Genomic DNA, 19,228 nt, shown 5'->3' with positions numbered 1-19,228 from the left:
TTGCAGTCCGTACATCCTCTAGCAGCAGCCCTGCTTCTGGTCGTTTTCCTGAGGGGTGAAGTCAATCACAGGTTGGCCCTTCCCAGGCAGGCTGGAGCCTGCCTCGCCATTGTCGAGGGCCTTGCTGGAAACGATGCGGTAGATTTCTGGCAGTTATGTTAGCGTGGCCCGCACAGGGTCTGGTGCCTGGAGGTGACCCACCTGTGAGGATGTTCTGGAACGCCAGCTCGACGTTGCTGGCATCGAGAGCAGAGGTTTCGATGAAGGAAAGGTTGTTCTCGCCTATCGGATGGTCACCATGGTTAGCTTCTCTGACCAGTAATCCGCATGTCGCTCAGAGCTACCCAAACATACTGGCAAACTGCTTGGCCTCCTCGGTGGGGACGGCACGAAGGTGTCTCAAATCACTCTTGTTACCAACCAGCATGATAACGATGTTGGAATCGGCATGGTCCCGCAGCTCCTTCAACCACCGGTTGACATTGTCGTAGGTCTGATGCTTGCTGATATCGTAGACGAGGAGGGCACCCACGGCGCCACGGTAGTACGCAGAGGTAATCGCACGGTAGCGTTCCTGACCAGCAGTATCCCAGATCTGCGCCTTGATAGTCTTGGAGTCGACCTGGATCGAGCGAGTTGCAAATTCGACACCGATCGTGGACTTGGAGTCAAGGTTGAACTCGTTGCGCGTGAATCGACTCAACAGGTTAGATTTACCGACACCGGAGTCTCCAATCAACACCACTAGACAACCATTAATATCCAAATTTCTTACTGGTACGTTGGGCGCCGAGTATCGCAGAGGAAGTTTTTGGAGCGGAGGAAGGGGAGGAACACAAAGCGGTCGCGCGGAGGGGGATGCGGTATCCGCACGAGGCAACGTTACCTTTGAAGAGAAACTGCAGCCACTGTCAGCAACTTGGAGAAAACAAACACCGGGTTGAGTACTCACATCATATTCGTCGTTGGCCATTTTGAGGAGAGGGTAAAGGGGAGAGAAATGGGCGAAGGTGTCGAAAAGGGACAAAAAGAAGGCGAGTATGCAAGCAATTAGGGAGAAGGCGATGCTTCCAGGTGGAGTGTCTCCTTAACGCCCGAGTCACGTGGCGGTGCTTTGCCGCACCACACTTTGGGTTTGATGCGCCAATCTTTTGACGTTGAACTGTGGGGAGGGTTTGTTTGAATGATGGTGGCTGTTTGGGACTCTCCGTGACCCTCAATCGGCCATTCTGACGGATTCCTTCTTTAACATCAGCCAAGCACTGGGGTGTTCCATCTTAACCTCCCCATACATCGTGGGGCGGTCTTCTACAGCCTTGAATATTTTGAAGTGCATCTTAAACGGCCGCGACCATGACGTCAAATACGGAAATTGAAGATGCTGATAATGTCTCTGATTCCGATTCTCTCGCATCAACTGCCGACAGTGAAATGCAGTCCGAATACGAAGTTGAGACTATCCTTGCCGAGGAAGTTACTGCGAATACCAGAGAGATAAGATACCTGGTCAAATGGGCGGGTTATCCTCTTCATCGTGCTAGTTTGGAACCAGCAGAAAACTTTGACTCCGATATTACTTTGGTCGAGTGGGAGAAGAAGAAATGCAATATTCAAGCGGGGAATGAAACCGCCTTCGACTTGATCAACTGGAAGCGAGACATCGCCGCTCGCGAGAAAGAAACTCAACAACGAAAGCAAGCTCGTCGATTCAAAAGAGCCGAGAGAGCCGTTCGGCTCTCTAGGGCGCTTTTTTCGCCAGAAATTGAAGAATTTTCTCAGCCAAAAGAAAATGAATCCATTCAGAATGATTCGCCGTCGGAGGCGCGTCTCTCAAATGCGCCGTCTGATCATGACCGAGCTGACAGCAGCTCCTCAATTGCCTCAAATAGAACCCCTCTTTTTGTGTCTTCTGAGACGCCTCAAACAAGCGGTAAAGTGCAATTGTCTACCTCGCCCGGGCAAGGGACCCCTGCAGTAGGGAATCCTAGTCAGCCCCGCTCTTCTTCGCCGCCTCCAGGGGAGGTTCCTCAATCTTCTGAAGCACCCAGAGCAGAGTCACGGCGTCAAGCGAACAGTAAAGACTCGGAAGGATGCCAGCGCCCCCCGAAACAATCAGACGTGAAGCAGACACAATCTACTAAACAACCCCCACAAAAGCCTGCAGAAGCACCGTTGTTTGCTACCTTCGGTGCTAACCAGACTGTTCAAAATCGAGGGTCCACGTCTAAATTCGCAACTCGCTGGGGGGATCGAGAGCCAACTAGAAGCCAAGTGAGCTTAATGAAGCCTTCGGAATTCTCTGAACGAACAACTGGTGCATCATTTTCTAAATTCAACCTTCCCATCACTACATCAAATGCATTTGCTCCTAGTGAATCCCCAAGAGAGGCGGCTCCTGCTGTCTCGGAAGCGGCACCCTTATTTCCTTCAGAAACAAGAGCACCCCTACGGGTCGCTACTGCTATGTCCGAAAGCCAGGGGCGGAAACAGAAACCTCAAGAACAAGTCAGCCACCGTGATTCTCTTTCATTTCGTGGTGATTGCTATAGGCCCAGAGAGTCTGGAAATGGGAGCTTTCGCCAGCGCTCGGAATTTCGTCGAGGATCGAACTCCCCGGAGCGCCGGCGAAGATCCCCATCGCCCTATGAGAGAGCTCGATCACCACGCGGCCAATTGCGATCACGATCGCCTCGCGGAAGATTTTTTGCATCTGACACCTATTCTCCCTCGGATTCTTTTAATTTGCCCGACTCCAGCAGACAATTTCGATCATCTTCAACATATGACTCTCATACGCCTGACAAGCGTCGGCCTTTGACTTCTACTAGTGTTCGCGAGAAAATGGCTCCATCTAAGCCGCTACCTCCCAAGGAATCGGCCCCTTCCAGCATAGAGCCCGCTTTGTCTGAGAGCGCAAAGATCGCCCAAATGCCAACTGGTACTCCAGAGGAAGGCGCAACGAAAACCACTAATGGGTACTTTTTTAATAAACATGAGGTTCTAGCGCACGTCTTTTTTGGCCCAGAAAGGAAATTCATTGGTGTTGCACGATTATGTGGTATTACAAAGGAAATCAAGCTTGATCTTCTTGCATCAAAGGCTTCAATGCGCAAAGGCAGGCCCTTCGAAATGTGGTTCCGTGATCTCTTCAGCCTTGGCGAGTACACCGAGCTTTGCAATGTTGCAGCGAGCTTCGACGAGTCGAACATCTTATGGTGCACATCCTGGATGGAAGGGTTCGAGGACTCCAATCCCGGGATATTCCATATGACAGAGTATCTTTTCAAGGCAAATCGAATGGCCGTTTATTACCCTGAAACCAATGGAAATGCGTGGCTTGCATACTCTCTCAAATCTTCAGACTTCTCCTTCCTCACACGGGGAGAAGCCCGGGTGCCATTCGGCGTTCCAATTCGCCTTGGTGTGCGAGTTCCTCTGCCGCCTCCCAAGTACTTGACTGATAGACACATGAATCCTACCAACCTAGGGCCTCGTAATCAATCAGGCTCTGCCGTTCATTCTCCCATTGATCGCGCTAACCCCAGCGCTTTAGGAGGCGTCACTCAGGCCGCGGGAACCGAAACGTCAAACCCTCGCGATCCAAATCAACCAGCTAGGGTTGTAACAGATCCTCGCCTCAGACATCGTCCATTTTTGGCTACTGCATCTGCGCAAGGGAACGAGCCAGAACAATCAGATGCCATGGATATCACACCAGATGTTCCGCATCTAGTCGACAACAGCAACCTGTCTTCGTTTACGGGTAACCAGAACGACGCCCTACCAGCATCGCATAATCCCGAGGCAATAATCAAAAGCTTTTTTCAAGATCAACTTCATATTACATTCAAGGAGCTCGCAACTATCCTAAGTTCTCGAGACAAGTCTCCTGCAGATATGTTCTATCTGCACTTCCCAGATGAGGAAGAAGCTCGCATGGAGCGAAACATACTGGAAAAATGGCTTCAGAAACATGGTGTAGTAGTTTGGTCTGATTGGGCCAAATTCATCAAGAACAGCAAGGGCGGTGTTACTTTGGTACGTTACCTAAGCCATATCTTGAACAATTCGGAAAGAAAAAGATAAGCTAATTGATATAGTTCCATGAATCATTTCGCGATTATCATACACTGGAACCCGCAATTCGAGACGTTCTCAGAAACCCTGAAATGGGATTCTGGACATGCCGTCTTTCGCGTCCTCTAGAGTTACCTGACTTACGTTACTGCCAATCTGGTGCACATTTCCAGCGCATACTTTCTCGCGGAGGTGCTTATCTCATCACCGATGATTTGCTTGAACACGATGTTGAACGAGCGGCCGTAATCATGGCCTGGATGTACGAGATTCTGAGAAAGAATGGCCCAGGAGACTGGAAGATGTTCATACGCCCAGATATCATGGCCTATCTGGAAGAGAGGTTGAACAATCCGAGGCGCGACAAAGGTCAGGACAAGCAGTATGTATTCCATATTCCCTCAAGCAGGGCAATCAGAGTCTGACCTTGTTTCTAGTTTGGTCAACCTTATCTTGGCCATCATGAAATGCAACTCGATGGACAAGAAGTTTCCTCACTTCCGACCTGAAAGTCTCGATCCTAGCCGTCTTGATGAATCAAACAGCAACGTCGTTTCGATTCCATTAGCTGGCTATGGGTCACGTTCAGAGAACGCAGCATTTCATATTCCCAGGGGCCTAACACAGGCGGAGCGGAATGCCGATCACCTTGTCGAAGCTTTTGCAGGCTGGACGCTCATCTATGCCGCTCGTTTTCGGAAAACAACCGTGATCTCTAATGTCGATAACCCTTTACTGCTAAGTCACTGGTCATCGTGGCGTCACGCTTTTCATTACTCTGCCAAAGCATTCATATCCCGGGGTAGAATCGACGAGACGGTGGTGCTAGACCGGCTCCATCGAACACGGATGCCGGCAACTCAAAAGAGTGGCAAGAATGATTTGCCTTCCTCCCCTATGACCCAAACACCACGAACACCGAGTGCTTTATCCATTGGTATCCCTACGCCCAGGGAACCCCCAAAGGAGCTCCAGGCGAATGCACCAACTGCGCCGAAAACTGGCGAGTGGAAACAGCCTCGCAAGCACAACTACCCCACCCCATACCGTTGAAGAAGTCCGGTTCTGCCTGGGCTCCAGCTATTTTCCCCTCATATTTTCTATTCGATCTTCGTCCTTGGCTATGGAGCTTCTCTTTTCCTTTTTTTGGTTTCTTGAAACAGCAAGGCATGATTTAAACCGTCCAGGGTATTTTCCTTTGGCACAGAGCTCAGGGGTACCTCTTATGCTTCTCTTTCCCTCATTCCATTCATACAAGATACCCTTTGCCCTATTTTCACTATTTTAATCATTCAAATAACCCCATTCGCTAGTTGAATTGAATTTTTACTAACCCAACGCACATTCAATTAACCTGGGCAAACATAACAACCACGTTGATGCAAATTTATAAATGAGGAGAGCTCGAAAGACATGCGAGACGTGTGAATAACATATAAGCCCCTGATAATAATAATAAAATTTATGTACACTCAGATACTGGATCTTGGACGCGCCGGCCACGATACTGGATCACAGCTAGTCCATTAATCGAAAAACTAACCGATAGCCCGTTTCCGGTACTCCTGGAAATTTGCTGCATGCTGCGCCCCGTTGGTGACCTCGTTCGCCGTCTTGCCTTTCCTGTCCTTCTTGCCCCTCCGCGTCTTCTCCTCCCATTCGCTCTCTTCAGCGGAAATCATTGCGTGGAACTTGCCGCCTTGGCCACGGGCAAGGTAGATTGGTTGTTCTTGGCGATCAGCCACAGCTTCGGTTACGAGAACGAACTTCACGCTGGATCCGGGAGCCTCGAACATCGCATCGCTGAGGATAGTTTCCATCTCGGTCCGCAGTGCTCGTGCTCCAGTTCCCATCTTGAAGGCATTGGTTGCAATTTTGTGCAACGCCGGTGTTGTAAAGCGTAGCTCAATGCCAGACAGTGAAAAGAGGGTGGTGTATTGTGCGAGGAGAGAATTGCGCGGTTCGGTGAGAATGCGCAGCAACAAGGGCTGGGTGAGCGTCGAGAGCGCGGCGGTCACGGGGATTCGACCAATCAATTCTGGAATGAAACCATAGCTTTGTAGGTCGGCAGGTGTAAGAAGATCAAGTGCATTGAAATAATTTGGTGATGCGCCCGCTCCGTTGGGAGATGCGGAAGTAAAAAAGGGGAGGTGCTTCTTGTAGAGCGCCTCCTCTTCGGAGCCGGGAAGAATTATTTGGGGTTCATTCTGTGCCTCATCAGAAGTGCCCGGCAGGTCGGTCAAGGTTGAAGATCCGCGGACAGGCTGGCCAAAGCCAATGGAGCCACGCGAGATTCGATCCATAACGACCTTGTGTAGCCCAACGAAGGCGCCCGAGAACACGAACAAAATGTTGTCCGTGCGCACATTATATATTTCGCCTTTAGCAGCCTGGGTGGTGTTGTGTGGCTGAAAGGGGGTATTTCCAAGAGGGCTGTTGGATGGATACGAGTTTGGAGGACTTGTTGAACGAGGGTTCTTTTCTGGTTTGGCCTGTACCTGGATTGTTGTGCCCTCGATAATCTTCAACAGAGCCTGTTGGACTCCCTCTCCACCTACATCCTTGCCATGGCTCACTTTGGCGGCGGCGATTTTGTCTATCTCATCGAGCACAATGATTCCCCTTTCGGCTTGCTCCACATCGTAGTTCGCGGCAGCTAGTAGCCGATGAACGCATGTCTCGGCATCCTCTCCAATATAGCCCGCCTGCGTAAATGGTGTACAATCCGAGATGCTGAACGGTACTGAGAGAACGCGGGCAAGAGTTTTTGCCATGAGAGTTTTTCCAACACCCGATGGCCCCAAGAGTAAGATATTGGACTTCTCAAGTTGCAGCGGTGACGTATCCACCAGCTCACCCTGATCTAGCAGAGTGCCCTGTCGAGATTTAGAGGTTGGCGTGAGACCCACTGTTCGTTGCTGGCCCGGAAACTCATCTACAGCGCGTTCCAAAGGTTAGCCAGTTCATGAGTATATTAAACGTGATAGGATCAAGATAGGGCGCACCTTCCAAGGGATGACTCGCCAGGGCCTCTTTCCTTTGGCGCTTTACCAAAAGCTCTGCGGCTTCATCTTCACGTCGCTGCAATTCCTGCACACGTTGATAATGATTATAGACCGCCACGCTCAGGACTTTCTTGGCACGGTCCTGGCCCACAACATATTGGTCGAGGTACTGCTTTAACACCTTTGGCGTGATACGCGGTGCGCCGAAGGCTGGTGTCGAGCCTAGGGGACCAGACGTCGGAAGCCCAGTTTCATAGCTTCCAGTAAAAGGCTGTGTTGTGAAATCAGATCGGTTGAATTGTGAAAACGTTGGGAAACTAGCGGCAGTGCTGGAGAGCAGGCGCGCCCGGCTGATAGATGTTTGGGTCGGCCAGTATCGGACAGCGCGAGCAGCCTCGCCATGCGCCCAGGCAAGGGAAAGCTGACGCTGAATGGGCCGCCACAGCATCGCCCCGAGACTGTAGCGCTTATATGAGACGGGTGTCGAGAATCAAGAGGCCCCGGAGAGCGTGTGCGGAGTGGTGATCAGATTACGGAGCTTTCCCCGCAGCGGTGGTCTTATCGGCTGAGTCATTTGGGGCTGTCCGGATAGTCGGGGGCCGAGAACAAGCGGTGGGCTTGATAAGCGCCTTGATAAGGACCATTCCTGGCGATGAAGCTGGGACATTTAGGACATTTGTAGAAAGTCCTCGTGAGTGAGTTATGGCTGCTTCATGTCCAACTTCCTTAAGTCCTATAATGTTGTATTGTTGGCGTCCCCAAAAAGTCAGGTATGAGTTGCTTAGGTGGCGGTTATTTGGCGTGTTACTTTTATCTATCAGTTTGCCTTTCACAAATATATAGTGCTTTCCTTGACCTCTCTATGAAAATGAATCTTGATTGTAGATACCTAGACTTTCATGAGCATAGTGTTTAGATAATTCTATCAATGCAAAAAAGAGAAATATTTGCACCAAACCATGACTGTCTTACAGTCATCGAGTTCCCCAGATCTATATAAGCTGGATCTCATACTATTCGCCACGATGGCTTTGGAAAAGCTGGCACGATCATTATGTTAATAAGTTGCGTACAATTTGTATAGATTTACCACTAGGAAACTGATTTTAAAAATCAAAGAGGATATTTTGTTCACTTGCTCGGTTTCTCTTTTCTTCTAGACAAATAGAGCCTTCAAGCACCACGATAATTAGTCAGATCGCGGATAATGACCTGATCAAGCCTAGCAGCCCCATGGATTCTCAAGCATTCAATAATTTTGCCATTAGCTTAAAGAGTTGTGCCGGGATATATCATCATGTCGGCCCTTCGCGATTTGATTTGATTATTTTGGTTTCCGTTTTGGGTCAATCCCGCGAGGGTCCACTTGACTTTTGGCTCGGTGATGTCAATCTTGATCAATACAAGGATCCGCACTCAGCCATGCACCGGTCCATGCGGGCGTGTCTGGTTCGCTGGGCTCCACTTCCCAAGCAGGTAACTTCGTATTCTATACACTGGATATTGGGCATTTGGTTCTGCACTGCCCAGATAGAATACGTATATAAAGGGGAGAAATTTTTCATAGAAGAGAAGTACGGAGCCTAAACAGTGTCATGGTTTTTATATACAAATATCATGAGAGTCATTCGATTTTTTCTCTTGTCAACCGTTGCTCTTGCGGCACCACAGTCCTCCAACTGTCGTTGTCGGCCCCATGATAGCTGCTGGCCTTCCCGAACGGACTGGAGAGCTTTGAACAATACCCTGAATGGCAACCTGGTAGCAGTTCGTCCGGTCGCATCTGTTTGCCACAAGTCGAGCTATGATGCGACAGCATGCAAGGCCGTGACGGCCCTGTGGTCCGATTCAGCATGGCGCTCTTCCCAACCGGGAGCGGTTCAATGGGAGAACTGGGAAGCCTGGCCTCAGCATCATCAGGCATGCTACGTGGACTCGCCCCGGAACAGCCCCTGCGAGCAAGGCCGCATCTCTCTGTACTCTGTCAAGGCCCAGAGTACATCCGACGTCCAGAAGGCGGTCCAGTTCGCAAGCAGCCATAATCTTCGACTTGCCATCAAGAATACCGGTCATGACTTCCTCGGCCGCTCTACAGCACCCGAGTCGTTGCAGATTCTCACCCATGAGATGAAGGATATCGAGGTCGTGGAAAACTTTGTGCCATCTGGCGGATCCAATGGTGAGGGCCCGGCAATCACCATTGCGGCGGGCGTGCAGCTGCCAGAGATGTATGAGGCCGTCGCAAAGCACAACAGAACGGTCGTCGGTGGTTCCTCACACACTGTGGGTGCAGCTGGAGGATATGTTCAGGGCGGAGGTCATTCGCCCTTCGGGGCTTGGGGTGGCTTAGGTTCGGACAATGCACTGGAATTTGAAGTCGTGACCGCCAATGTAAGTACCAGTCGTCGACTGCGTTTGTGTTGAAAGAGAATTTGCTGACAAGGGATCTTAAAGGGCTCCGTTATCACAGTGAACGCATACCAGAACTCGGATCTTTTCTGGGCGCTTCGAGGCGGTGGTGGCGGGACCTTTGGTGTCGTCACCAGCGTCACGTTGCGTACCTTCGACGAAGTTCCTGTCGTGGTATACAATTTGAATATCACCACTGCCGCAAATGATCCGCACTTTTGGGATGCCTTTAGCGCATGGCACGGTGCTCTGCCATCGCTTAATGACGCCGGCGGCTCGGGCTACTACTTTGGGTTTCCCATCATGCCGCTGGACGCGCAGACATCGGTCTCGACTATTATCGCCTTGCTCATGTTCCCCGGGAAAACAGATCCTTCTGAGATTGACCAACTGTTCCGACCACTGACGGCCAAGTTGCAACAGATATCCGGGGTCAGCACTGCGAATTTCTCACTCCCTCTCCCGACAATGAACGAGACCATCTTCACCCTATTGATCAATGGCAAACCATCAGACAGCACCGGAAGTACCGCATTGCTGGCGTCGCGTCTGTACTCCAAGGACCTTTTGAAATCAAAGGATGGCCCCGACCGCCTGGCCAATGCCTGGAAGAGCATTGCATGGAGCCCATATTCAGGATTCACAGGCCATGTGGTTGCTGGCGGCACCGTCGCTGCTAATGCGGACAAAGTCGATAGTGCAGTGAACCCGGCCTGGCGCAAGACGGTCACCCATTTGCTCTTCTCCAGAGGCTGGGAGACCAATGCAACCTTATCCCAGCAAACGGCGATCATCAAGAACATGACGGATGTGGAAATTCCTATCTTGCGATCTGTTGAAGGTGCAGACCAGATGGGAGCCTACCTAAACGAGGCTAATGGTTATGAGCCCGGGTTTGAGCAATCTTTCTGGGGTAACAACTACCCCCGTCTGTACAGCATCAAGCAAAAATGGGATCCTGCGGGGCTGTTCATTGCTCGCAAGGGAGTTGGGAGCGAAGACTGGGATGATGCAGGATTATGTCGAACAACCCTCAAGAACAGTAGCAAAGCATACGAGCTTTAAGGGATTGTTGTTTAAATTGATGAGGTGTATTTTGTAATTCTAGTTGCAAGTTGATTTTATATACGAATTGTATTGTTTCCTTGGTTGAATGAAATTGTCATGGTTCGAAGTTCAATGTTTTGTTTTGACTTTTTGGAACCACGCTTGGAGGATTCAGGTGCTGATGTATATATTTTTGATATTCCATTTGGCATGTATCGTGGTCACAGATATTGACAGATCCTGATCTTTTGGCATTTGCTCAACCGAAACAGGAGCTGGGCTCATTGGGTGCTATGCTGAGATCCCATGCGAAGTCGAATATCGTATGGAATATGCTCTCTTCATCTGTTGACAAGCTGGAAGACCGAATCTTGAATTCGGTGGAAAGCAAGCCCTCTCGGTAGTTGTATTCCGTAGAATGACAAAACGGCGAATAACTTGCTTCATCTTCATCTTGTGATAGATCTATGGCTTATGATATATCCCATAGATCCAGCAGAAGTTGTCAGCAACTCCTGGCACACCTATTGGCGTTGTGAGGGTTGTCCAGGGCGAGAGAGGGACTGAGTGTTTATTTTGAGCCATTCCATTCCCAAATCGAGGTTTCATTTCTTCTGGAAAACCGGCTGTTGTTCCATGGTCTGCGAAATGAAGTTGCGCAGCGCAGACCAACGACTGGCCGTGACATTGGGATCTGCGGATGCGTCGCCTGTACTGCCCGTTGGTGCTGGAGGAAGAGTTGCCATCTGCGCCATATTCTTCGCGAATCGGTCTCGTTCGACCTTCTCCAGCTTTTCGCGCCGTTTCATGGCACCGGGCTTGTGCTGCAGGGTCTTCTGCTTGATGACATTGACCTGACTCGCCGCATCGTGGGATTCCTCAGCAGCGTCCGGTAGGGCATCGGCGAGAGATTCCAGGTTGGCGACCAATTTTTTCGAGGGACGGCGCTTCTTCGGAGTCTTGGAGCTCTTTGCGATTTTGGACATCAGAGTCGCGTGCTTGATCTGCCGCTTATCTTTCTTGCTGGTGCGGAAGTCGTCCCCGAAGGCCGACTTGGTCGGCACGACCTTCCCGACGTTCCTGGTCTTTCCCATCCTGTGCAGAAGAGAGTGGAGGAGTGGAGGAGTGGAGTCTAGGAAGGAATATCAGAAGCAAGAACGAGAAAGAACCGGTGCGCGGCGGTGAATGTCGGGGCTGCAAATTTGCGTTCCGCCGGGGCTCCACTTTGACCGCCCTGGACTTGACCTCGTTGGGCTTGCCCGCTGCCCCAAGCACCAACCAGCATGCACCCGCGCCCACCAGCTCCAACAGATGCAGAGCTCAAACTGATACAAGCCAGGCATCCACTTCATGACGAAAATGCGTCGCCGCTCTGTGACGTGACTGTTTACCCAGCTCAACGCCGATCCACCTCTTCCCCTCGGGTCAAACCCTGACGGTGATCAGGTCTGACATCAGGAGCGACGCCTCCCCTGGCCCAAACTGCGGACTGCCCCAAGTACCTGGCAGAGCGAATTCCCGGGCCGAACGGGGATTGGGGCATCTCGTATCGATTGGGAACCACCCAAACCCACCCGCATGTTCTCCCCAACGTGCCTTTATCGGATCCTCCTTCCTGGCCACGCCTCCACGGCCTGTCGAGTCTTTCGAGCCTGTGAACCTCGGTCGCCTCTAGCCACTCTGTTCCAGACCCCAGTCTTTTTCCCCCGGTCGCCCCCGTCGGCTTCCCTAGCGTCCTTTAAATTCCCCGTCCTCGCCGACTCTGCCGTGTGCAGATCATTTTCATCGGCTTCGCTCTCCAACATGGGATCTCTCGGCCCGTACCAGCGCAAACACAAGGTGGCAGTGATAGGCTCCGGGAACTGGTAAGTCATTTCATATGTGCCTTTTGCCTCTTGCGCTTCCACGCTCAGGTGGCATGTGCGAATTGAGAACCAAGAAGAAAAAAAAGCTAACGTTCGGGTTTTCCTCAACCGGTAGGGGCACTGCCATCGCTAAGATCGTCGCCGAAAATGCAGCCAGCAACTCTGATATCTTCGAGGAGAAGGTGGAAATGTGGGTGTTTGAGGAGAATGTCGAGATTGCAAAGGACTCGCCACACTACAATCCCGCCGTCGCGGGGCCCCAGAAATTGACAGAGGTGATTAACCGCACCCACGAGAACGTCAAGTACCTTCCAGGAATCCAGTTGCCGGCGAACCTCCATGCGAACCCGTCCGTCGAAGCGGCCGTCAAGGACAGCACCCTTCTCATCTTCAACCTCCCCCATCAGTTTATCCTCAAGACCTGTGAACAGATCAAGGGCAAGATCCTCCCCTTCGCCCGTGGTATTTCGTGCATCAAGGGCGTTGATGTCAACGAGGAGGGTATCAACCTCTTCTCGGAGACGATCGGCAAGACTCTGGGCATCTACTGCGGTGCCCTGTCCGGGGCTAACATTGCCAACGAGGTCGCCCAGGAAAAATGGTCGGAGACCTCGATCGCTTATGACCCTCCACACATGGACTCCAAGGCTCCTTCCCCCCAGCGCTCCCCATCGTCCTCCCAGGTCGACCTGGTGCAGTTTGAGCACCGTGATACCTCCGGTCAGTTCTCAAAGGTGAAGTTGCAGGCTCTGCCCTCCGACTACCCGCCCGTCAACCACGACGTCCTGAAGACATTGTTCCACCGTCCCTATTTCCATGTGCGCGTGGTGAACGATGTTGCCGGTGTATCCATTAGCGGTGCGCTGAAGAACGTTGTGGCTCTGGCTGCTGGCTGGGTTGATGGCATGGGCTGGGGCGACAACGCCAAGGCTGCTGTGATGCGCGTGGGTCTGATGGAAATGGTCCGGTTCGGCGACAAGTTCTTTGGAGCTACGATCGACCAACGTACCTTTACTGAAGAGAGCGCTGGCGTGGCCGACCTGATCACCAGCTGCAGTGGTGGCCGCAACTTCCGTTGCGCCAAGCATAGCGTGGAGCGCAACCTCCCAATTGAAGAGATCGAGAAGACTGAGTTGAACGGCCAGAAGCTCCAGGGTACCTTGACCGCCGTGGAGGTCAACAAGTTCCTCAAGAAGCAAGGCATGGAGGACCAGTTCCCCCTCTTTACTGCTGTCTACCGTATGTTTTTCCTCTTTCCCCTCTGCACTGATATGTGATTGCCCGGTCGCATTGCTAACCCTATCAACAGGGATCCTGGAGGGCAGCATGAAGGTTGCAGAGATCCCTTCATATATCGAGCGGTAATTCTCTTAATTCCGATTTTTTTTTTGCCTTTCCCATGGAGTGTGTTGTGTTAATTTTCGGATCCCATTTCCTTTACAGCCCCCCAGTATCACGTTCCCCGATTTCTGCTTCCAATGTGGCTTGTCAAGGCGATGATGGCGCCCGGTTCGCTAGTGCCCGACTTTGATATTGCTGGAGATATGGATTTGTGGATTTGGACTTGGCTTGTAGATAGATTTACGACTTGTATCTTTGCATCTATACGAAATCGATTCCCCTGAACATTCTTTGATGTTGTTCTGCTCTCTCTCCATCCCCCTCCCCAACGTGGACATTCCTTGGTTATCCTATGCACGTCCAGGGTGCTTTCTGGTAGAAATAAATCTATAATCCAGCCAGTGTCTCAAATGTCTCAACTAGAACCTGCGGGCGTGGTTGGCCGAAAATGTTGTAGAACGAAGTCCTGCAGCGGCGGTCCAGACTCGGCGCTAAAAATACCCTGCCAAGGCGCGCGCCAGCCATAATGCATGATGTCACCGGGCGCGAAGACCCTCAGATGAGGGGGAACCGCCCTGCTCGAGTTCTTTTCCTCTTTAACACTCTCTTGCGGCCTCCTCTTAGGCAATTTGCTCCTTGAAAACGCCCAGCACTTTTACTGGGTTGAGGTGTTCGCGTCTTGGAGACCGTTCCAGCCGCCTCCAATCCTCCCCGCAACCAACCCGCACCGTCCACCCAACGTACCCAATGGCTTCTTCGCGCCAGGTCTACCTGCTCCCATTGAAGGACGATGGGTCGCCCGATGTACCCGGTGGATATATCTATTTACCACCTCCAGGAGACGCGGGGTATGTACTGCGTTTCATCATCGAGGGGACCAGTTCCATCTGCCGTCAAGGCAGCCTGTGGGTCAACATCCCCGAGGAGGGCAAGGCATTCGAGCGCCATTCGTTTCGCGAGTTTAGGTACCATCTCCCCTCTTTAGATTTGATTCTGTGAGGTTGTGGAAGAGCCAGCGACTGAACTGAAATAGATTAAAGCCAAATTTCAACCGGAACATTCAGATCGATATCCCAGTTTTTAACGCCGGCGCTTTCGCCTACTATGCCACTTTCTCTCCGCTCCCCGTCTTCTCGGTTGAGCCAGTTCTCTCCCCAGAGCCGACAAAGACGCCTCTTCATTATATAGATGTATCGCCGAGCCTTACTTTACGCGGCAAGGACCTCCCGCTCAACGCGCTCTCGATTTTTTCGGTGATCTCCAAGTTCATGGGACAGTACCCGGTTGACTGGGACAAGCATTTGCATGGAATCGGCCAGCGCAACTACAACATGGTTCACTTTACCCCGCTCATGCAGCGTGGCGCATCCAATTCGCCCTACAGTATCTTCGATCAGTTAACCTTCGACCCGGCTCTGTTCCCAAAGGGCGAGGCGGATGTTGCGTCGTTGGTTCCTCGTATGGAAAAGGACTACGGACTCCTTACTCTGACTGATGTGGTTTGGAACCATACTGCTCACAACAGCAAGTGGCTAGAGGAACACCCGGAGGCTGGATACAGCGTGGAGACCGCTCCTTGGCTGGAATCCGCTCTGGAGTTGGATACTGCGTTGCTGAAGTTTGGCGATGATCTTGAAGGCTTAGGTCTTCCTACAGAGTTCAAGACCGAGGATGACTTGTTGAAAGTCATGAACGTGATGCGCAAACACGTAGTGGATGGCATCAAACTGTGGGAGTTCTACGCCATTGATGTGAAAGCCGATGCGAAGAAGATTTTGAATACATGGACCAGCGAGAAGACTGACCCCGCGAGCGTGCAAGGGATTGACTTGCAAAATTTCAAGGAACTCCCCCGAAGGAGAAGGCTAAGACTATTCGCGAGCATGGCATTCCAAATTCGAAACAGGTCTTTGGAAGATTTGGACGATCTGTGGATGCGAAATGCGGTGCGGCTATCTTGACTGTCCTTCACGGCGATTACGATCAAAATTCCTCCGATATTGCTGCGGTTGAAGCATCATTAACTAAACTTCTTGATGCGGTAAATTTGCCACTGTATGAGGAATATGATGCAGATGTCGCTGACATCATGGACCAACTCTTCAACCGCATTAAATACCTCCGAATCGATGAACACGGCCCCAAGATGGGACCTGTCACGAAGGACAGCCCGCTAATCGAGACTTATTTTACTCGTCTTCCTGACAACGACGTTACGAAGAAGCACAACCCCAAAGCTCTTGCGCTTGTTAACAATGGCTGGATTTGGAACGCTGATGCAATGCGTGATAATGCTGGCCCCGACTCGAAAGCATATCTGCGTCGTGAAGTGATTGTCTGGGGAGATTGCGTCAAGCTTCGGTACGGCAACTCACCCGAAGATAACCCTTTCCTGTGGGACTTCATGACCCAGTATACCCGCTTGATGGCCAAGTATTTCTCTGGCTTCCGAATTGATAATTGCCATTCGACGCCGCTTCCTGTCGCCGAATACCTACTGGATGAGGCGCGCAAGGTTCGCCCCAATCTAACAGTCTTTGCTGAGCTGTTCACAGGATCTGAAGAGGCCGACTATGTCTTTGTCAAGCGACTGGGCATTAATGCATTGATCCGTGAAGCGATGCAGGCCTGGAGTACTGCAGAGCTGAGTCGCCTTGTCCACCGTCATGGTGGACGTCCCATTGGAAGCTTTGATGTAGATCTCCCTTCAGCTGGCAGCAGCCACGCCATCGCATCTGCAAATACTGGTGATTCCCGAGAAAAGATCACTCACATTAGACCGTCTCCGGTCCAAGCCCTCTTCATGGACTGCACTCATGACAATGAAGTTCCAGCTCAGAAACGGGATGCTCGAGACACTCTTCCCAATGCCGCCCTGGTAGCAATGTGCGCGTCTGCCATCGGAAGTGTTATGGGCTACGATGAGATCTATCCCAAGCTTGTAGACCTTGTTCATGAAATTCGACAATACACATCGCCGTTTTCGGAGGCCGAGAAAGTTGAGATTGGGTCCGGAGAAGGCGGCATTGGCGGCGTTAAGAAGCTCTTGAATGAGCTCCACACGATGATGGGAGTTGAGGGCTACGATGAAACCCATATCCACCACGACGGGGAATACATCACCGTTCACCGAGTCCATCCAAAGACGAGGAAGGGTATCTTCCTCATCGCACACACTGCCTTCCCAGGCAATGAAAGCGGTGCCATTCTGCCTCCAACCAATATTGCCGGTACTCAGGCCAAGCATATCGGCTCATGGCTTCTGGAGGTTCATGCGGATGATGATGCCAAAGCTAAGGTCTTGGCGGATGACAAGTATCTCAAGGGTCTTCCAAGCAAGACTAGAAATATTGAAGCCACAAAGATCGAGGGCAATGGGAACGAAGTGACCATATCCGTGCTCGAAACTCTTGTGCCTGGCTCCATCGCTCTTTTCGAAACATGGATACCTGAGGCTGAGCACGCAAGTGGCCTGGATAACTTCCTGTCCAGCGGAGCGGATGAGGCCTTTTCCGAGCTGAACTTGATCGACCTAAATTTCGCGCTGTATCGCTGCGAGGCCGAAGAGCGAGACTCGAGTGACGGCCAGGACGGCGTGTATGCCATCCCGAACCACGGCCCCTTGGTGTATGCCGGTCTTCAAGGATGGTGGAGTGTCTTGGAGGATATTATCAAATACAACAAGCTGGGTCACCCACTGTGTGATCATCTCCGAGAAGGTCAGTGGGCTTTAGACTATGTCGTAGGACGCATGGAAAAGGTCGCTTCCAAGGACGGACATGCTGCTCTGCACAAGCCTGCCGCATGGCTTCGAGAGAAGTTTGATGCTGTTCGCGGGCTACCCAGCTTTTTACTCCCGCGTTACTTTGCGATAATTATTCAGGTGGCCTACAATGCTGCATGGAAGAGGGGCATTCACCAGTTCGGCGACAATGTGCGACACGGTCAGGAATTCATTCACCAACTGGCCATGGTTAGCGTTCAACAGATGGGCTACGTGAAATCTGCCTCGCTTTGGCCTTCCAAACAAGTTCCTAGCCTTGCCGCTGGCCTGCCCCATTTTGCGGTAGACTGGGCTAGGTGCTGGGGACGAGATGTGTTCATCTCGATCCGGGGACTGTTTCTGTGTACTGGGCGATTTGACGACGCCAAAGAGCATATTATTGCTTTCGCAAGCGTGCTAAAGCATGGTATGATCCCTAACCTGCTCAGCAGTGGGAAATTGCCGAGATACAACTCGCGCGACTCTGTGTGGTTCTTCCTCCAGGCCATCCAAGACTTCACCACCATGGCTCCTAATGGCATTGACATCTTGCAAGAGAAGGTTCCTCGGCGGTTTTTGCCGTATGATGATACCTGGTTTCCTTTTGATGACCCTCGGGCATATTCACAGTCCCCGACTGTTCTTGAAGTTGTTCAGGAGGTATTCCAGAGGCACGCCCATGGTCTCTCGTTCCGTGAATACAATGCCGGCCCGGATCTTGATATTCAGATGAAATCTGAAGGGTTCCAAATTGATATTAAGGTGGATTGGGACACAGGAATCATCTTTGGCGGCAGCCAGAATAACTGTGGCACCTGGCAAGACAAGATGGGCGAGAGTGAGAAGGCTGGAAACAAGGGCGTTCCTGGCACTCCTCGAGATGGAGCTTCTATTGAGATCACCGGTCTTGTTTATAGTGCTCTATCCTGGGTCGCCAAGCTGCACGATTCTAAGGACTATCCTCACGAAGGAGTGGACATTGGCGACGGCAAGTCCATCACCTTCAAGGAATGGAAAGACAAGATCAAGGCCAACTTCGAGCGCTGCTACTTTGTTCCAGTCGATCCCAAGGATGACAGCAAGTATGATGTGGATTCAAACATCGTCAATCGCCGTGGAATCTACAAGGACTTGTACAAATCTGGTAAAACCTTCGAGGACTACCAGCTTCGCGGAAACTTCCCTATTGCGATGTCTGTCGCACCGGATCTCTTTACCCCCGAAAATGCCCTCATGGCTCTGTCCATCGCTGATGGTGCAGTTCTGGGCCCGGTGGGCGTGGCCACCCTCGACCCATCAGACCTCAACTATCGCCCGAACTACGATAATTCGGAAGACTCGACCGACTTTGCCACGTCGAAAGGCCGCAACTATCACCAGGGCCCAGAGTGGACCTGGCAACGCGGGTACTTCTTGCGGGCCTTGTTACATTTCGATCTTCTGAGACGCAAGACACCAGAAGAGCGGACTGAGTCCTTCCAGCAGATTACACGGCGTCTGGATGGATGTAAAAAGGAACTGCGGGAGTGCCCTTGGAAGGGACTGCCAGAATTAACCAACAAAAATGGAGCGTATTGTGCAGACTCGGTATGTATCTCTCCCTTTAGGTTAGGCGTTTGAGTACTAATAAGCTGCGAATTATTTAAGTGTCCCACTCAAGCATGGTCTGCCGGCTGCCTGCTTGATCTTTATTATGATGCTTCAAAACATTCTTAGATCTG

At 51.4% G+C, this 19,228-nt stretch overlaps 7 protein-coding genes across 7 annotated transcripts; 4 read left to right on the top strand and 3 right to left on the bottom strand.

The window, feature by feature from the left end:
• Positions 1-18: 18 nt before the first annotated feature.
• Positions 19-973, bottom strand: N7462_008973 (Rab family GTPase; the record flags this gene model as incomplete). The annotated part of the gene is made up of 5 exons (XM_057080687.1): positions 19-146; positions 202-282; positions 355-744; positions 782-899; positions 953-973. The coding sequence occupies 5 exons, from the start codon at positions 971-973 to the stop codon at positions 19-21; spliced, it is 738 nt and encodes a 245-aa protein (XP_056931015.1).
• Positions 974-1,353: 380 nt separating this feature from the next.
• Positions 1,354-5,130, top strand: N7462_008972 (uncharacterized protein; the record flags this gene model as incomplete). Its single annotated transcript, XM_057080686.1, has 3 exons — positions 1,354-4,038; positions 4,101-4,459; positions 4,515-5,130. 3 exons carry the CDS (start codon positions 1,354-1,356, stop codon positions 5,128-5,130), a joined length of 3,660 nt encoding a protein of 1,219 aa, XP_056931014.1.
• A 485-nt stretch (positions 5,131-5,615) lies between these two features.
• Positions 5,616-7,530, bottom strand: N7462_008971 (putative ATP-dependent Clp protease; the record flags this gene model as incomplete). Its single annotated transcript, XM_057080685.1, has 2 exons — positions 5,616-7,012; positions 7,083-7,530. 2 exons carry the CDS (start codon positions 7,528-7,530, stop codon positions 5,616-5,618), a joined length of 1,845 nt encoding a protein of 614 aa, XP_056931013.1.
• A 1,169-nt stretch (positions 7,531-8,699) lies between these two features.
• Positions 8,700-10,556, top strand: N7462_008970 (FAD-dependent oxidoreductase; the record flags this gene model as incomplete). The annotated part of the gene is made up of 2 exons (XM_057080684.1): positions 8,700-9,473; positions 9,537-10,556. 2 exons carry the CDS (start codon positions 8,700-8,702, stop codon positions 10,554-10,556), a joined length of 1,794 nt encoding a protein of 597 aa, XP_056931012.1.
• Positions 10,557-11,143: 587 nt separating this feature from the next.
• On the bottom strand, positions 11,144-11,632 carry N7462_008969 (FAM207/SLX9 family protein; the record flags this gene model as incomplete). Its single annotated transcript, XM_057080683.1, has 1 exon — positions 11,144-11,632. One exon carries the CDS (start codon positions 11,630-11,632, stop codon positions 11,144-11,146), a length of 489 nt encoding a protein of 162 aa, XP_056931011.1.
• Positions 11,633-12,341: 709 nt separating this feature from the next.
• N7462_008968 (glycerol-3-phosphate dehydrogenase family protein) lies at positions 12,342-13,768 on the top strand (the record flags this gene model as incomplete). The annotated part of the gene is made up of 3 exons (XM_057080682.1): positions 12,342-12,403; positions 12,519-13,642; positions 13,713-13,768. 3 exons carry the CDS (start codon positions 12,342-12,344, stop codon positions 13,766-13,768), a joined length of 1,242 nt encoding a protein of 413 aa, XP_056931010.1.
• Positions 13,769-14,491: 723 nt separating this feature from the next.
• N7462_008967 (putative glycogen debranching enzyme Gdb1) lies at positions 14,492-19,223 on the top strand (the record flags this gene model as incomplete). Its single annotated transcript, XM_057080681.1, has 4 exons — positions 14,492-14,709; positions 14,778-15,558; positions 15,603-19,094; positions 19,155-19,223. The coding sequence occupies 4 exons, from the start codon at positions 14,492-14,494 to the stop codon at positions 19,221-19,223; spliced, it is 4,560 nt and encodes a 1,519-aa protein (XP_056931009.1).
• Positions 19,224-19,228: the final 5 nt, after the last annotated feature.

Source organism: Penicillium macrosclerotiorum, assembly GCF_028827735.1.
Source record: "Penicillium macrosclerotiorum strain IBT 26536 chromosome Unknown utg000008l_segment0_segment0, whole genome shotgun sequence".
Lineage (NCBI taxonomy): Eukaryota > Fungi > Ascomycota > Eurotiomycetes > Eurotiales > Aspergillaceae > Penicillium > Penicillium macrosclerotiorum.
The sequence above is the reverse complement of the archived record's forward strand: the minus strand, read 5'-3'. Positions and strand labels throughout refer to the sequence as shown.